Below are 16,624 nucleotides of genomic sequence, written 5' to 3'. Positions count from 1 at the left end.
TGTCTGGTCTATAGCCAGGCACCAGTTGCAGTGGGCTGTCGTCCCTCTCCTTGGTGCTTGTCAACAGCAGACTAGCGTCTTGGCCCCTCTTTGTCCTGCCTTAGAGAGAAACTCATTGCATAACCCAAATGTGTGGACTTCTGTGCTGACAGAGCAGGAAGTTAAGAAGTCTGACAATATAAAGGTCACAGTAAAATCTAACATAAAAAGCACCTGGTGAAGGAACATGACAAAACTGTGTGGGATTAGCAGAAGACAAGTATATCTTCTACATATAGTTACCAAGAAACTTACTGAGGACAAGTAATTTTTCAGAGCAACCGCGTGAGACTGCAATTCTTCACAAGTATGAACAGATGGAAGGACAGATTCAGCGGTGAAGAGCACCAAGTACAGACTGGCAATCCACCTTGTTACCTCCACACCTGTTGTAATTTCCGTGCCACTCCCCTTCTTCTCTCTCTTGATTTACTACTCTGACTATAGAACTATTAGATGGAAGTATAAGAAACTTCAAACACTGTGCTCAGTTTTAACAAATTTTCAAGAAGTTTCATCTAGGGAGGAACAGATACCTATCTGCATATTTCCCATAAACCCAGAATGGAGACATCTGAAGTTAAAATAGGTCTCGTGATTCAGTCTGGTTTAGTGTCAGACACTCATCTTAATGTCAAGTATTTCCAAAGAACTTCCTCTTTAGCTGGTTCATATGCAGAACTTGATAATGTATCATTTTAAAAAACCCAAGCTTGGACAAAGTATAAAGTAACTTTTTACAACATTTTTGTTACACACATGTAGTGAATTTCTAGTGTTTATGTAACCCAACTTTGTTTATTTAATGAAGACAAGATGATCTCATTATATCCCAACTTCAGCACTGTACATCAGACTAAAGGGCTACCTTCCCCAAACAGATGAGGCTCCAGAGTATTTTAGGCTCTAAAAAGTCACCAAAGAAAGATGCTGCAGTTAAGTTCACATTGTTAGAATGGAGAATTTTTGGCTGGCAACATAAAATGCGTCTTAGTTGTTTTCTGTTAGTCACACCATCATAACCTACAACCTCATCCACCATATGGTATGAGGCACTATGCTAAGCAGAGGAAATGGAGTATGCTGGAAATCGCCTGGCATGCTGCAGAAAAACGTGTGCTTGCATTTTTTCAGTTTCTTCACATGATGTCTTACTACTGGTCCTTCACATGAAGTTTCCCAATCTCTTCCCACCCCTGTATGAAGCCCAGCTTCCCCTCCCCTTCCTTCATGTCCCTCCAAAGTTGTACACTTTTTAGAAGGAGGAATTAGCTGTAGTTTCACTTTCACATTAGGTAAACCAAACATGCAAGCTCTCCAATATTTTACACAACAAAGACATATATGCTCCACTACTGAGATATTTAAAATCACTGTACCTGATTAACCCTAAAAAAGGAAATCAAATGGAAAAAACACTGGGCAGATTGCTGTAGAAAATTATGTTGAAAATTACTTTGCCTAACAGTTAGAACTTGGTAGCAAATATTCAATTATTTTGTTCTATATAATTTAAATATATTCATTATGTGTATTCAAGACTTTGCTCTTTTCAGATACCAACAAATTGAAAGCAAATAGCAGTATTCTTAAGGTGAAGTGACGTTTTTATACCTATTTTATCTGCTTTATCCTTATCATGTTCTGAATTCTACACAACTAGAACCAAAACAATGGGTTAAAGCTTGTGTTGAGATTCTATATTTACTTTGTTTAGAGAAACACTTTTATCAAACCAAGAGAAATTGTGTGAAAACCACCCAAACCACTACATATGAATTTTCAACTTGTAGTTATAAACTGCAATGTAATTGTAATAAAACAGATTATTTTGTTTGGGATTTCTTTGTGGAAATAGTTATGAATAGTATAAACAGCCTTTTGCAATAGTTAGCTTGACAGAAAAATAAGATTATCATAATAATAAACTAATTCTCTTCAATTTCCTTCCCAGTTGACTGGGCTCAAATTCCCCAGGTACCTCAAATTTTTTTTCTTAGGAGTACACCAATGCTATCTTCATTGGTCAGATGCAATACCTGTACTTGTACTTTCAAATCAGGAAGCATGAGCACAAAGAGGTGAGGTGTTTTACCTAAAGGTACCCAAGATATTAGGCCCAAGTCTCCTAAGCAGTAGCAGTTCCTTCTCTATGCAGTAGGCTACAGTTGCTCCCAAACACATTTGGGATCTGTAAACACAAATAGATAACCTAACAGGATTTATCAAAGATTGAAACAGCTCATTTCAACATTTCTGTCTATTACTATGAATTGTTTGAGTTAATATATTTTCTGTAGTCTTTCACTCCAGCTCATCTCTGAACTTCTCGTACTGACAGAAGGTGAAGGTGATATCAATCACTATTTCTTAGGCAGAACCCAACTCTGTGCTGGAGATTTGCTCAGCTGGATATGAAAAAGTTACAAGCCGTGAATTGTTGTAAAGTAAAAAAAAAAAAGGCAGAATTTCTGAGAGCTCAGGATCTGACACCCTGAATAAAACCAAAGCACTATCATCTCATTAATGTGTGAAATGCACAACTGTTCTGAAAACGTGACTCTAAATTACAGTATTTAGAATGTTTATATCTACCTTTTAGCACTTGAAATTTTAAGGACAAATTTGTAAGCTTATTGCAAGGGCTATTCTTTTGAAACAGAAGCTATATACAGATGACTTATTATCAATGGCTTTAAGAAGAAATACCACATACTGTGAAACTTCCAAATAAGCTTCTGATGTAGAGAGGGTGGTCAAACACTGGAAGAGGCTTCCTAGAGAGGCGGTCGATGCCCCAAGCCTGTCACTGTTTAAGAGGCATTTGGACAGTGCCCTTAACAACATGCTTCAATTTCTGGTCAGCCCTGAAGTGGTCAGGCAGTTGGACTAGGTGATCATTGTAGGTCCCTTCCAACTGAAATAGTCTATTCCATTGTATTCTATTCTGTTCTAGTTAAAACATAGGGAGGGAAGAAAAGATAGGAAAAAAATACATTTGCATCTATGCTAAATTGTGACCTAAGGATAGGTCCCCTCAGGGGCTCTGCTAGTATTCTGCAGGCAATCATCATCATATTGTTAACCAAACCTCTTTACATAAAAGATCATGATTGGATTTATCTGCCCCATCATAGACATCTGTAATTTAAAAGCCTACTTATGAGCTTGCTGTTTAAAGTTGGTTTCATAGTCAACAGAAAAACAGGCACTGTTAAGATGTGACATCGTATGGCAGATGTCTCCAAAGTACACACTGAGCTGAGTTACTCTCACGGATTCCCTCTCTAAACAACAGTAACACTGCAGCCATGATGGTGTACATATACAGGCTAGAAAAGCTTGATAGAAGCAATCTACCTCTCACTGAACCAGTTGGCAGAGTTGGCCAAGTAGACTAGCTTTTGGGCACAAAAACTCTTCCTCAGATCTGAAAAACTGAAAACTTAGCAGTGACATACAAACTAAAAACTAAAATCCATTCTTCTACAAGACCTCAGAAGCCATGATATAAAAGAGAAAGTATCTTATGACACATTATTACCTTCTCCCCTCCTCTCCCGCTACTTTCTCCTTCTTCCAGAATCAGAAATATCTGCACCTGCCTCGTCCCCAAAGAATTACAGCCTCACTTCCACACTAACATCCCCTGTCTGACAGATGAATCAACTACTTTTCTCCTCAGATGCTTTAACTGAGAAATGTGTGCTGAGAACACAAGGGATTTTAAAGGGGGCGGGAAGGGAGAGAAGATGGCTTGAGATGTACGTGCCCAATGACATGTTCAAGTAGATACCATTTTCTAAGGAGTTTTGACTGTTTTAAAGAAAAAAATAGCAGGGAAACTGTTTCTGGCCTTCACTACACTAAGTGATATGTATTATATAGAAGCACTTCTATAAACCACTATTGAAAGGATTTCTGCCTTAAAGTCAAATGGAAACAGGTTGTATGACTTTCATGATACATCTGAATCTCTAATATGAAGTTTCCTAATTTTATGTTTTAAAAAAACCCTATCATAAGAAACAAATCTGGACTGTATGTACCAGGTATGATATTCCTGGCAAAACAAATCACAAGAAACTAAATTAGTCTCATAAATTATAACAAATAACATCATTAATTATTACATCAGATTTGTGAATTTGCTTACAGTCTACTTCTTAAATTCTCCCTTTTTTGTACTTAAGCATCATGTATTTAAACAGCATGTTTTAGACAACATACCAGCAACTGAAATTACCAGGCTCATCCTGCCATACCAAAAGAATGATAATCGAGAGGTACTCCGGTTTCATCTGGAGTCTAAAGAAGCTGCCTTTAAGAGTATATTCCTATGCTGATTCAAAATTAGAGATATAGGAAGATATACCTTATGGCAAAGACAGACACAGTAGACCTTTTTTATTCCAATAACAAGACATGTGCTGTAATCTCTGTAACTGAAAACAATCCAGTGTCAAACTATAAATCATCCACAACTCCCTCTCACCAGGCACATTGCATCAATGCCTAACTGCATACATAGAATTATGCACATACGCAAACACATTTCTGTAATGATGGCATCGCTCAAAACCACTGAAAAAAAGAAGTCAAGGCAGTACAATTTTCAGTTGCTCTACACCCTGCCTGGAATTCACAGGGAAGTCCAACAGCATTAGCAAGGACGAACACAGAAATCAGTCTCCAGTGCCACATCTTGTACCTGGAAAGTCAGATCCAGGTTAGCCTAAGAGTGTTCATCACATGTTAAAACACAAATCGTGAGAATTTAAATAAACCTAAACCAGAACAAGGTGAAGAGAAAATGGAAACTGACGACAATTCAGAATGCGTGCCGGCACCATCCATTTTAATACTCCACATAAGCAGAAGCGCAACAAAAGCTAAATTGCAGAACAGCATCATATAGAGTCATATGAGTGTCTAAGTGATCTTCAGAGCTAAAAATACAGACAGTGAAGTGTCTAACAGACAATGAACTAGTGACTAAATATCACACCTAGCTGGCTTGCTGTTCATGCATTTACTCAGCCTTTTTGTATATTTACAAATACATGTAAATTTGATTCAACAACGACATAGTATGCTAGGAAATGTCAAGAGCAGTAAGAATTACAAAAATACCTAGCTTGTCAGAATGACTTAACATTGATTTGACAACCAATGTATTTCTGTAATTGTAAATATCCACATGTTCTCAAGTATCTACACTTGTAGGGCTAAGAAGTGTTTCACTTCCCTCTTCAGATTATTGAGTATACTTTGAAACTTTACTCCTTTACCAAGTGTTTTCAAAAGACGCCAAATTACAATTTCTAACAGAGGAGAAAGAGAGACTTCTTATTCATGGAAGTGTGACAGATATGCTGTGCAAGAAATGGCTGAAATTCATAACATTAACTTCTTTCCAAACTGTAGCACTTATTACAAAATGGCAGAGCGCAGCTCTCCACTTGCTGCAGAAAAAATTGAGACTGAAAACACATCATCACTGATGATGACTTAATTCATGTTGACTGACGCAATACGAAAACTTCAAATACTTTAAGCCTTCCTGTGTCACAGAGAAAGTTCAATTTATTCCTGTGGACTTATACTGATATAAAACATACTGTCAATCTGCAATTAAAAAAAGGTCATTCATGAAAAAGAATCTTAAGAAAGTTGCATTATACAGCTGAATAAAGCTGTACATTAAAAGGGAATTAAAATAAGAACCGCATAATACATTATGAAAAAAAATTTTGTGTCTCTCCAAGTTCTGTATAACCATGTATACATGCAGCTCCTGCCACCCGGGACAAGGGAGTTAAAATGCCTTTCCTTTTCTTTCCTTCCCTTCCCTCTCTAATGAACACCTGTTCAAAAGGAAGGGCTATTAAAAGAGCCAGAAGAGTAACAGGAAAGGTAGTGCATTTGGAGGAAGTCCCAGATCCCTAGGAAGGCACAGAGGCTGGGGCTGATCTCCAGGAGGGAGAAATTCTGGTTTGTTAGTTGCACTGTTTTCATCGATATTTATGGTCAGACTAAATTGCTGAGCAGACTTCACTATTTACTGCTTCGTCACTCTGGTTTCTTATCCTGAGAGCTGACAGATTATTTTGGAACAGTCAATGCAAACGGCAAGGGACCAAACTACTGAGTTATAGCCGCAGTATGTGAAGCGTCCACAGGCGTTTCACTCTGAGCTCACTGCAAATTCAAATTAGTAGGTTCTAAATAGTAAGGGCACAATTTAAGTTGTTCTTAAGACTGCATCAACTTAATAATGAGATTCTTTGGAAAAGGCAGCACTTTCATTGTTTGAAAAGCAGACAGTATTTTGGGCCAAGAAATCAGAGTCTGAGCTCCTAATTTCTAAGTTTGTAAAATTTTAAAATAAGCTTATCAGTATCTAATGTTCTGGAAGATTTAGTACAATCTGTTTTAGCACTAAGTGACTTATTACTATGAACAGCGTCAGAAAGGAAAAAGATAGACCACACTGACTTTATCTGACCGGTATGAAGAAAGTGATTTTACACCATTACTGCCGTTACCATAGTGAGAAACGGCTATACTACAGATGTCCTAGGGGAACAGCAAAACACAAAAAGTCCTCACAGAAAAGTTGTTAAAAGCTGTTTTTTGCAATAAAAGCTTGAAGCTTGCTGAAAACTGAAAAAAAAATAAACAACAGGGTAAACATTTCTACCATTTCCTCAACAGTCTCATTTATATTTGTGGGTCTAAAGCTATATCCATAGCATTAAAATTCATTTTAGGGGGTCAGAGAGCAGTGGCACCCCACAAATATTAACCAGCCCTTTTGCTGTCTGTCAGTTTATCACCAGTCAGCCAGTGCTTTACACTGTTGGAAGTTACAGACTAAAACTTTCTACTTACCATCACAAATAAAACCACTGCTCAGAAATTTCTGTTCTTTTTGGGTCTGAATATACCGCGCTGATCGTATACATAATGGAGTGTTTTAAACAACACATGATTTTAAAACAGTAAGACTTACCAATCCACTTAAGGCTAAAATCCAGATGTAGGAACCAGAGGTTAAGAGCTAGAAGACAAGAGCAGTGATTAAAATTTTAATTTTACAAGGCTGTTGTCTGAACTACTACATGTTACAAATTATATAGGCTATGTACTTATCATGACAATGTGAGAAGACAGACATTTCTTTCTGTGAAAATTCAGTTTAACATTAAAAAAATATGTATTCCAGAAGTAGAAGTGGAAAAACCACAGGGATCCAACAATTGTTGTCCTTCTACAGAACAATACATTTTATTTTCATATGGCATACTAAGTATAACAGGATGTCAGTTATAGGCTGCACAGAAAAAACAAGTCTGAAAGATAGACTGAAGCAAAGGAAATGACTCAGCAGCAACAGGAGAAGAGTTCCAAGTGGGGCAGGCAGCGCAAGTGAAGCTCTCAGACATGCAGTCATGGAGAAACTAAGCATGAGCATCAAAATTAAAGAAAATAAAGTTCTCACCCAGTGGTATATTTGTCGACATGAAATCACAGAAATAAGTTGGAGTGAATTTTTTAAAAATCCTGATAAGCCAACAGGGCAGCCCATTGTTTCTAGTAAAGTATGTGATTAATCACTTGGAGAAGGTTATCACCAACTGGAAAAATAGGCTGAAAATTAGACTGATACTAGTTACTAAAATAGTTCTCACGATGCTGACTGAACCATGAGAATACCTTCCCTCTCAACTTCTGACTACGGAAAGAGTGACTTGAGATAAGGGCATGGTTTACAAATGAGGAGAAGGCAAATGATTTTTCCCTCAGCCTCTGTGTGACGGCAGCAGCCATTCTGTACTGAAGATACAGTGATTAGTAACAGCAGTGGTCTGTATCAGGGGTGGTGTGTGTATGAAAGCAAAAGGCAAAGGACACAATGGAAAAGAACTCAGACAATATCATGGCTTTCCTAAAGACCAGAAATTGCGGTATTGATGTGTTCCAAAGAGAAGAAGAAAGATTTCTGAAAGATAAAGAACATAAGGTGCTGGAGGAGAAATTGAAGGAATCCGAAGGCTGAACAGCAAAAGGGATGGATGAATGTTAATGTGGAGCACGAGTCAATATTCTGAAACTGACCATTCATTCTAAAATACTCTACCATACTTTGCATAACTATGGTGCTTTCCATTGGTAGTGCTAGAGCTATTTTTGAGTCCCTGGAATATATAAAAATGAGTATAATTTCTCATAAGTTTGCACATCTCCTGTTTCATAATTCAGGTTGTGACATAAGTGTCCAATCATTTCTAGGCTGCTGGGGTTTTTTCGTTGTTGTTTTTTTGAACAACTACTGCCTTTCTTTACCAAGTACCTATGTTTTTCCACTCATATTTAACATAATACCACATGATATTGCTGTGCTCTACATTACACTATTTTAAATTACCTGCAAGATGGTAATGCTTCATATAAAAATAATATTAATTTGTATAAAAGTGGGATTCAGCCAAAACCTTGATTATTTACTGACAGTTTTACCATAGAAAAATACTATATTCTAAACCTTTGTTTGAGCTCTAACAGGCAAGGGGAAAACAAACAAAATCAAGAATATAAGCAAGTTAGAAAGGTGAAAGACATATATGCCCTAGCATCAGGCTCTGTTTTCATCTCCTGTCATCTAGTTCATTTTGTTGGCAAAAAAAAAGTAGAACTGTCTACTATATTTTCCTGTGCGAGACAATCCAGACCGAAGACAATGGAAGAACAGATCACTTGCCCACCACTTCAGCATGTAGAAATGCATACTAGCAACACATTGTCCGTTGATGGGACAGCCACTAGCTAAACATATGTGGAACCATACATGTGGAGGCATTAAAATTAATAGACGGACATACAGAAATAGTAATTCATTAAAAGATGAACAAGCAAGTACATACCATACCTGTAAACCCAGTATGTAGACCAGTGTCTTGTTTGTGATAGAAAAGTAGCCTAATACTTGTGTCACCTGCACTCTTGGAATGGAGGAATAAAATGGTACGAACAGTGCAAACACAGGACCTAAGCTGCAAAAAGAAAGATACAAATCATTAATAAAAATGATACCAGCAACCATAGTGTAAAACATTCAAAAGTAATTAATCCAAGTACGTAACAATCAAAAGGTAATACCACCTTGCAAACAATGGTCTTCCTTGGGAACCAACAATTAAATAACTTGTGGCATTCACGGTAATAGATACATTAGCAAATAAGAAGAACTGGTGACAAAAGCTGTCTTATTTTGAAACGTTTAGGACTGGATGCAGCAGAGAAGGCAACATATTTGTTTAGTCTAATAGCAGGTTGTTTCTACAAAATACAGCACACAAAAACAACAGCAGTAGTCTCCTGCATCAGAACAAAAACTCTGATTCAGACAGACAAATGGTAAGGATTATGCCTTTCCCAAAAAGTTATGGAAACCACTTATGAAGTTAACCTATTATCTATCCAGTCTTAAGGTGTTAGAGGATTGCCAATAGGCTGCAGTATCTAAGGTGGGAATATTGAGAGCTCGATTCAACTTCCCTTTACCTCCATAGCCCTACAAATAACTGACTTCCTTCAGGGTCCTCACCTTAATCACAGCACAAAGAGTTTCTAAACCCTCACTGGAAGCAGTTTCATAGAATTTAAGACTCAAGCACCTTTTACAATGACCGGATACCTAGACTGAACCTGTGAACATAAACTAGTGTATTTCATTCACATACACAACCCTGTGTTCCCCATGATAAAACACCCAGAAAACTAAACCATATGTTAAAGACAACAGGAGAGACCACTGCAGAACCGATGCCAAAGGCATGCATATGGGAGATTCTAGAAGAAAAATACTTCCTAGGATGGAGAAGAGGAGGAAAAAAAGATCAGGTCAGGTAGACATGACCTGCTCCACTGGCAGAGCTGCAGCGGCTGTGACCTCCAGGCAGCAGGCAGGTGGAGGCTATCAGCAAAGTGCATGTCTCCCCCAGCTGAATCCTCGCCTGTGGTTCTGTGCTGTCTTGTGTCCGACAGGTGCGCGATGCTGCACAGGGTAATTTTTCACTGTTCATCAGCTTATCAAGACTTTCAACAGTTGCAGTTTCCACAGGCTTTTATGTGAAAGGGATCTTACTATACTCAGCAGGAATTCTGCAAAAAGCACAAACTAGGACATAAATAACTTGAAGTGTTCGCTCAAAAATACATTTCCCTTCAAGAGGAACTACTAAGAGGAGTAATACTATGTGAAATGATGGTCTGAATATTAAAACTTACATTTCCTGAATAAGTGCCAAATGCAACATGCACAGCTATGAAAAAACCCTTTAAATATTATTTTTACTCATTTAATGGGCTGTGGCTTAAGATCATTTCATTATAATAGTTTGTTATATTTGAAGTTTAGTCTGCTGAAAAGCTTCCTCTCCGAGGACTTAAATAGAGTTTAATTATAGAAACATTTTTAGTACCTTCCGTTTAACACAGTCAGATGCACTGGAACATACAGAGAATGCTAACTCAGGGACTACTGAAAAATGTTCAATTTTGCATATAATCCTTCTTATATCAACAAAAACCACCTGTAGAAACACATACAACACATTCTTAAAATAAATTCAAATTATTTAAGTTGTAGGAGACAATAGGCACAGCAGTACATCAGGTTTTGTAAGCGAAAAGAAAAACAAAGAAAAAATCTTATCCCTTCTTAGAAAACTAATTTTGAATTATCTCTTTCTACTCTTACCAAATGACCTGAGGGAGTACCGAAATTGTGGCATGCTTTTCAGGTTTTATTCCTCCTGTGATAAATAGTGACGCAGACACAGAGATTTCATGTGTAAGAGTGCACTCAATCATAAGATGGGAAAGTACAAAAAGGGATTTCCCATGACTGCAAGCATGTTTTAAAAAGAGAATAGAGAATGTTAAAAGGTTCTTAAATGTTAATATTCACCATTAATGTCAACAGAGCCCACAGAAAGCACCACCCCAGTCCAGGGTAGTGATCGGTGTAACTCAGAGTTCAGTGTCTGACACTGCTCAGTACCTGACAATCTAGAGGAGCTAGAGGAAACCTAGCGATGGACATTTTCTCCTAAAACAGTAAGCTCGTAGGCACCACAGGCATATGCCTCCAAAGACATCTGGTTTTGATTTTTAGACAGAGTTCTCATCTAATATGAATAGGTATTACACAAATATCCATTCAGGTATCTTTTTTTTAAGATGTCAGACTAGTGCCCTTCAAAATATTTTGTGATGTTAATTTGTACAGGTGACTCCACTGTGTGAAAATGTATTCCAATTAATCGTAAACTGTCGCCCTGAACTTTCATTATATAATTCTGCACCTTTACTTTGAAAATTTCAATTAATCTTTTCTGTTGCATTCAGAATGTTCTATACATTAGTCATGCCTTGTTCTATAATATCTATATGAAGATGTTGCTTATCTACAGCGGATTTGGCAGCAAAGTTAGTTACGCAACAATACTAAAATATGACCGACATAGTAAGGGACAAGAAAAGGATGGCTAAGGACAGTGTGGACCCACTGCCCTGTGGAAAAAGGTACCTAGTGACAAAGGACATGAAAAAAGCCAAGGTACTTGATGCCTTTTTTGGCTCAGTTTTCACTGGTTAGTTTCTCCCTCAGGCCTCCCAGGTCCATGAACTTTCTGTGGGACTGGAACAACACCTGCTGCAAAGGAAGACAGTCAGGAAGCTCTTGAGCTCAACTGGACCTACAGGAGTCAACAGGACCAGATAGGATGTACCTCAGGGGCTGAAGGAGATGGCCAATGTTACTATGACTGAAATATTGTGGTGATCAGGGCAGGTTCCTGATGATGGGAAAAATGCAGATGTCACACCCATCTTCAAGGTGGGAAAGAAGAGGATTCAGGTAGCTACAAGTCTCACCTCTCTCCCTGGGAAAGTTAGAGCAAATCTCCTAGAAGCCATTGCTAGCCGTGTTACCGACAAGGTGACTGCTTGTGAATTTACCATGTGAATTTACCCATGTGAATTTACCAAGTGTGACTCTGGTGCTGTGGACAAGGAAGGTGAAAGCAGCAAATGTTGTATGCTCCGACTTTAGGACGGCCTTTGGCTCAGTCTCGTGTCCTTAAAGAAAACCTGAGGAGATATGGACTAGATAAACAGATCTGTGGGAAACTGGCTGCACTGCCGGACTCAAAGGGTTTTTACCAGTAGTACAAAGTCCAAGTGGGAGCCAGTTACTAGCAGCTTCCCTCAGATATCCACACTGGGGCCAACACTATTGTCTTTATTAACTACCTGGATGATGGATCAGTGCACACTCTCAGCAAAATGGTAAAAGACATCAAATTGGAGGGAGCAGAATACTTTGGAGAGCCCGCTTGCATTCAGATATTCCTTGATGGGCTGGAGAAATATGCTGACAGGAACCTACAGAGTTCTACAAAAGCAACCACGGAATCTTCCACCCGGGTTGGAAAAACCCTGTGCAATTGTATAGACTTACTAGAAAAAAGATTTGCAGACAAGGAGCTGGTGAATCCTTTGAGTGTTAATCAGCAGCTCACCCTTGTAGGAAAGGCCAATCGCATACAGGACTGCATTATCAAGCGCGTAGTCACCAGGCCAAGAGAAGTGGCTGCTCAGCACTTCTGAGCCTGAACCTGAACCATAGTGTCCACTTTTGGGCCTCTCACTTCAAGAAAAGCATTCACATACTGGAGCAAGTCCAGCTAGGGGTAATGAAGGTCCAGTACTGTACCAGGCTGCCTGGAGCTAGAATCTCCATCCTCAGAGATACAGCCTGGACACACAGCCCTAAGTAACCTGTTCTTGCTGGGCATGCTTTGAACTGAGGGTTGACCTAGATGACTGCCAAAGGTCCTGTCAAACCTAAGCTACTCTGTTATTCTATGAATAATCAAAGACTTCTTCCTGAAGGTCATAATCACTGGAGGGATTTCTGCTCCTGCAGTTCACTAGACAGGTACAAACATCCATCCATGTATTGTAAATAAAAGGACTGGTTCTTAACTTTTTAAATTATGTAAATTAATTGTTTGGTAACATATAGTCAGATTAAACATCTACAAGTAGAAAACATAGTCTTATTGAAGGACTACATCAGTTCTCTTTTTTCCTTCACTTCTCTCTTTTCCTCTTGTTTTTGCTTTTCCCTCTCATCCCTTTTAATCCCTGTTTCTCTACTTTCCTCTACTTTCTCTCTTTTTCCAGAGACCTTCATCCCAGCCCTTTGTTCATTATACTATGAGAATATCAGGAACATCCTTTCAAGTGCCATGATTAACTTCTACTAGAAACTTGAGATGTCTGTGTGCAAAGAAGGGCCACAGACACAAACACATGCTGACTTGAAACTGAGTTAAACCACTTCATGTTTAGAAAGTTAACTTCAGTCATGGGAGTTAGAAAATAAAATTTTCAAACAAAACAGAAAATTCTAAACCCTGAAAGATTAAATCTTAGAGTTTGAACGCTGTGTATGGACACCATGGCCATCCCAAAGGTGTACTGTAATAGCAGGCCTTACAACAATTACATCCTCATTTCAAAGAGCACATTAAATTTCAACATTTGCAATGAAAAAGAAACATAGCAGACCAGATGGGAACATTCTACATAGTGTGATGATGAGTACATGAGAGTAAGTGATGAGATTGGTTTTGCATGGAAAAAGAAACATAACTGGAAGAAAGAATAACCTTAAAAAACAAACAAACAAAACCACACAAACAAACAAAACCCAACCAAAACCAGAGATGTAGAAACTACTGGAAGAGAAGAAAGAATCAGAGCAAGTACTTCTCATAAGAGAAACACGGTATTTAAAGTTTAAAAGGGTGAATACTAAATGCAGGTTAAAAGAAAACATTTTACCATTAGTAAATATATGCACAAAATACAGAAAAAATTGCTCTAAAATGTATGAACAAATGGGTAGAAAGCTAAACGTAACTTCTGCAAAAATATCTGCTGTTGTCAATGGAAGTTCTGCGGGATTAAACTTGCAAAAATAACCTGTTATTTTATTCAGAATGACTCACTACACTTACTAACTGTGGTGCTGTATTTTTCTTCATTTAAGTTCTTCATAAAAACATTAGCCTGACAAATGCACAACCGTGTGTTTTTCTGGTGACTAAAAATACCAGTTATAAAAGCAGCTGCAGATAATACAGAGCATGTAAAGAGTGTGCTTGTAATTCAAGTTATTAAGTTACTTCAGTGCTCTGCGTTCCTACAGGATGTCCACACTCTGCCATATTACACTTCAGGTGCCAGTCTTTATTCTGAAAATGTTAAAACATTCTCAATAATATTCCCTAGAATTATGTAACTCCATGGAATATGACCACCCTTGATAGTTGGGATCCTTTGCCTGATGGAGCCAGGACTCAAAGGAATCATCTATTGTACCCAACCCTTTTGCTAGACATGAGCATGACACCACAGTGCATGTGGCCTCTCAACACCAGCAAAAGCATTAGGGTATGTTACCCAATACTCATGTATCTAACTGCCAGTATTTCACAGGAATGCAAGAAGAAAGCGGAAAAAAATCACCCAAGACAAAACTTGAAGTTGTGCATGTTGAGGGGAAAGTGTGTTTCCTCCTGTCCATGGATATCTCAGCAGAATCACTGCAGCTTTGGGTTCATTAAAATATGACACCAGCCAAACAAACCCTTTACAATCCCCTCAGGAAGGCCGAAGTCAGATACCCACCTCTCCTAAAAAAAGCTTCAGTTTTTAATGCCAAGACTATCCAACAAGTTATTCCATAAACTGCTCAGATCCATTGTAAACCAGTTTCAAGTTCCTTTCCCTTCCCACTGTTGGGTTAATCCAGAGCTTTTCTCTTCTGCTGGCTAGAATCTTTCTTCCAATTTCAGTTTTCATTTATTCATCACTAATAAGATGCTAACATATGTAATCATTATTCTTTAGCTTTTTCTAAAAAGATTAGGTAATCCTATCTCCGCTCAACCTCTGTTGTGCAAAGCTGACTTACGGTACCTAACCATTTCTATTCTGCTAGCTTGCTGCAATATACAATATAAAATTTCTTCAGTTAGGCATTCACAATATACTGCCCTCAGGCAAGCAATTGCTGCCTGAGACCATCACAGAATTATTCAGCTTAGAGCACTATGAAGATGATTTTCTTTTTTAAATCGAGGCCCCTGTCCTTTATTTAATATATGATTAGCATGCTGCCATTCATGTGAAGGCCAAAGCATGGAGATACAGAAGAAACCAATGGAGCGGTATAAAAATGGCTGGCCAATTCCCACGCCACAACTGAGTAGAGTAACACAAGGATAACTACTTATTCTTAATTGATAAGTTATTAATTTCAGCTAGGTGTTACGGAGTTAGTTACCCATGCCTACCCACTGACAGTTGCTGCTCTGCATCAGATGTCTGTGGCAAGTGATTGATGGTAGCAGCTTACCAGGTAGCTTTGCTTTCATGACTGATTGTACTAACCAAACCAGAGTTTGAGTTCAGCAAGAGGGAGGAGCTTGCACTTTTCAAAAAGGCAGAGGCTCCCACAGAATCCCATACTTGGCTAAACCTGGCACAGAAACTGGAGATAGGCAGATGACATATGAAGGCACGAGGAAATGCTGGAAGGATTTAGATGGCATATTTTGTTGAGGAGGTACAGTTCAACAGCTGTACTGAAAGTTTTAGTGTCCCAAATTCATCTAAGCTTGAGTGCTTAATTTCTATTCCTTCATGTAAATTAACCTAAGACATTTTATTTGGCCTCTGGAGAGTTACCATGACTCACTGGTGAATCATCATTCACTGTTCCTCTAACTCAAGTCACTTGAGAAATCATGTTTGTCCACCAAAAAAAAAAAAAAAAGGATTCAGCTACAGGATAGTTCTAGACACCGACCTGCCTCCCAGAAAACAAAAGGAGTTAGTTTTGGAAGGAAAGGCAGTTTTGCAGCTGAGAGACAGGCTGGCTGGATTAGTTTTCTGGCTCATCCATAAACAACCTGTGTAATTCAGAAGTCATTTCTTACCTTGGGTAGAAGCTCTCTATATATGGAATTCTAAAGCTAAATCCAGTACCGTTTGTAAACTCCTCAAATAGCGCAGGGACTAAGTAGACAGACAGAAATAAATCATCACAGGCATCATAACATACTGGTTAAAATATTAACTGCACTGCTTTGATGTCACCATCTCTGAAAGTAACAAATTAGTGTATTAATTTACATGTTACTCTCCTTCCATGCCAAAAGCAAAACAGTAAGCTTTTGCACACAAATGGTAAAAGCAAACATATGTCACACTTTTTGATATACACCATTTCTTGGTTTAAATGTTCAAATCCTGGGACAGCCAAACAGATATTGGAGAAAGAGCAGCTGTATAAGAACATAAAACAAATAGCTAGAAGGGTGAATAGTAAGTGAAAGAACGCAACTTGTATCAGTTAGCTCAAGCAATTGAGATCACATCTTGCTAGGCTGGATTGGTAGCTAATATCAATTGGTGTGTCTCAAAGGTTACAATCTAGTAA

The 16,624-nt window shown here is 38.3% G+C and overlaps 1 protein-coding gene across 1 annotated transcript in view; it reads right to left on the bottom strand.

The window, feature by feature from the left end:
* UBAC2 (UBA domain containing 2) overlaps positions 1 to 16,624 on the bottom strand; it is a 97,102-nt gene that overhangs the window by 22,374 nt on the left and 58,104 nt on the right. Inside the window, exons 5-6 of the mRNA XM_075090025.1 lie at positions 8,972 to 9,095; positions 7,055 to 7,102 (exon numbers count right to left, since the gene is read on the bottom strand). Of these exons, the coding sequence (XP_074946126.1) occupies positions 7,055 to 7,102; positions 8,972 to 9,095 (172 nt within the window). The remainder of the gene's footprint in view (positions 1 to 7,054; positions 7,103 to 8,971; positions 9,096 to 16,624) is intronic.

Source organism: Phalacrocorax aristotelis, chromosome 1, assembly GCF_949628215.1.
Source record: "Phalacrocorax aristotelis chromosome 1, bGulAri2.1, whole genome shotgun sequence".
NCBI classification, from domain to species: Eukaryota; Metazoa; Chordata; class Aves; order Suliformes; family Phalacrocoracidae; genus Phalacrocorax; species Phalacrocorax aristotelis.
Note: the sequence above shows the minus strand (reverse complement) of the source record. Positions and strands in the feature narration are given on the sequence as shown.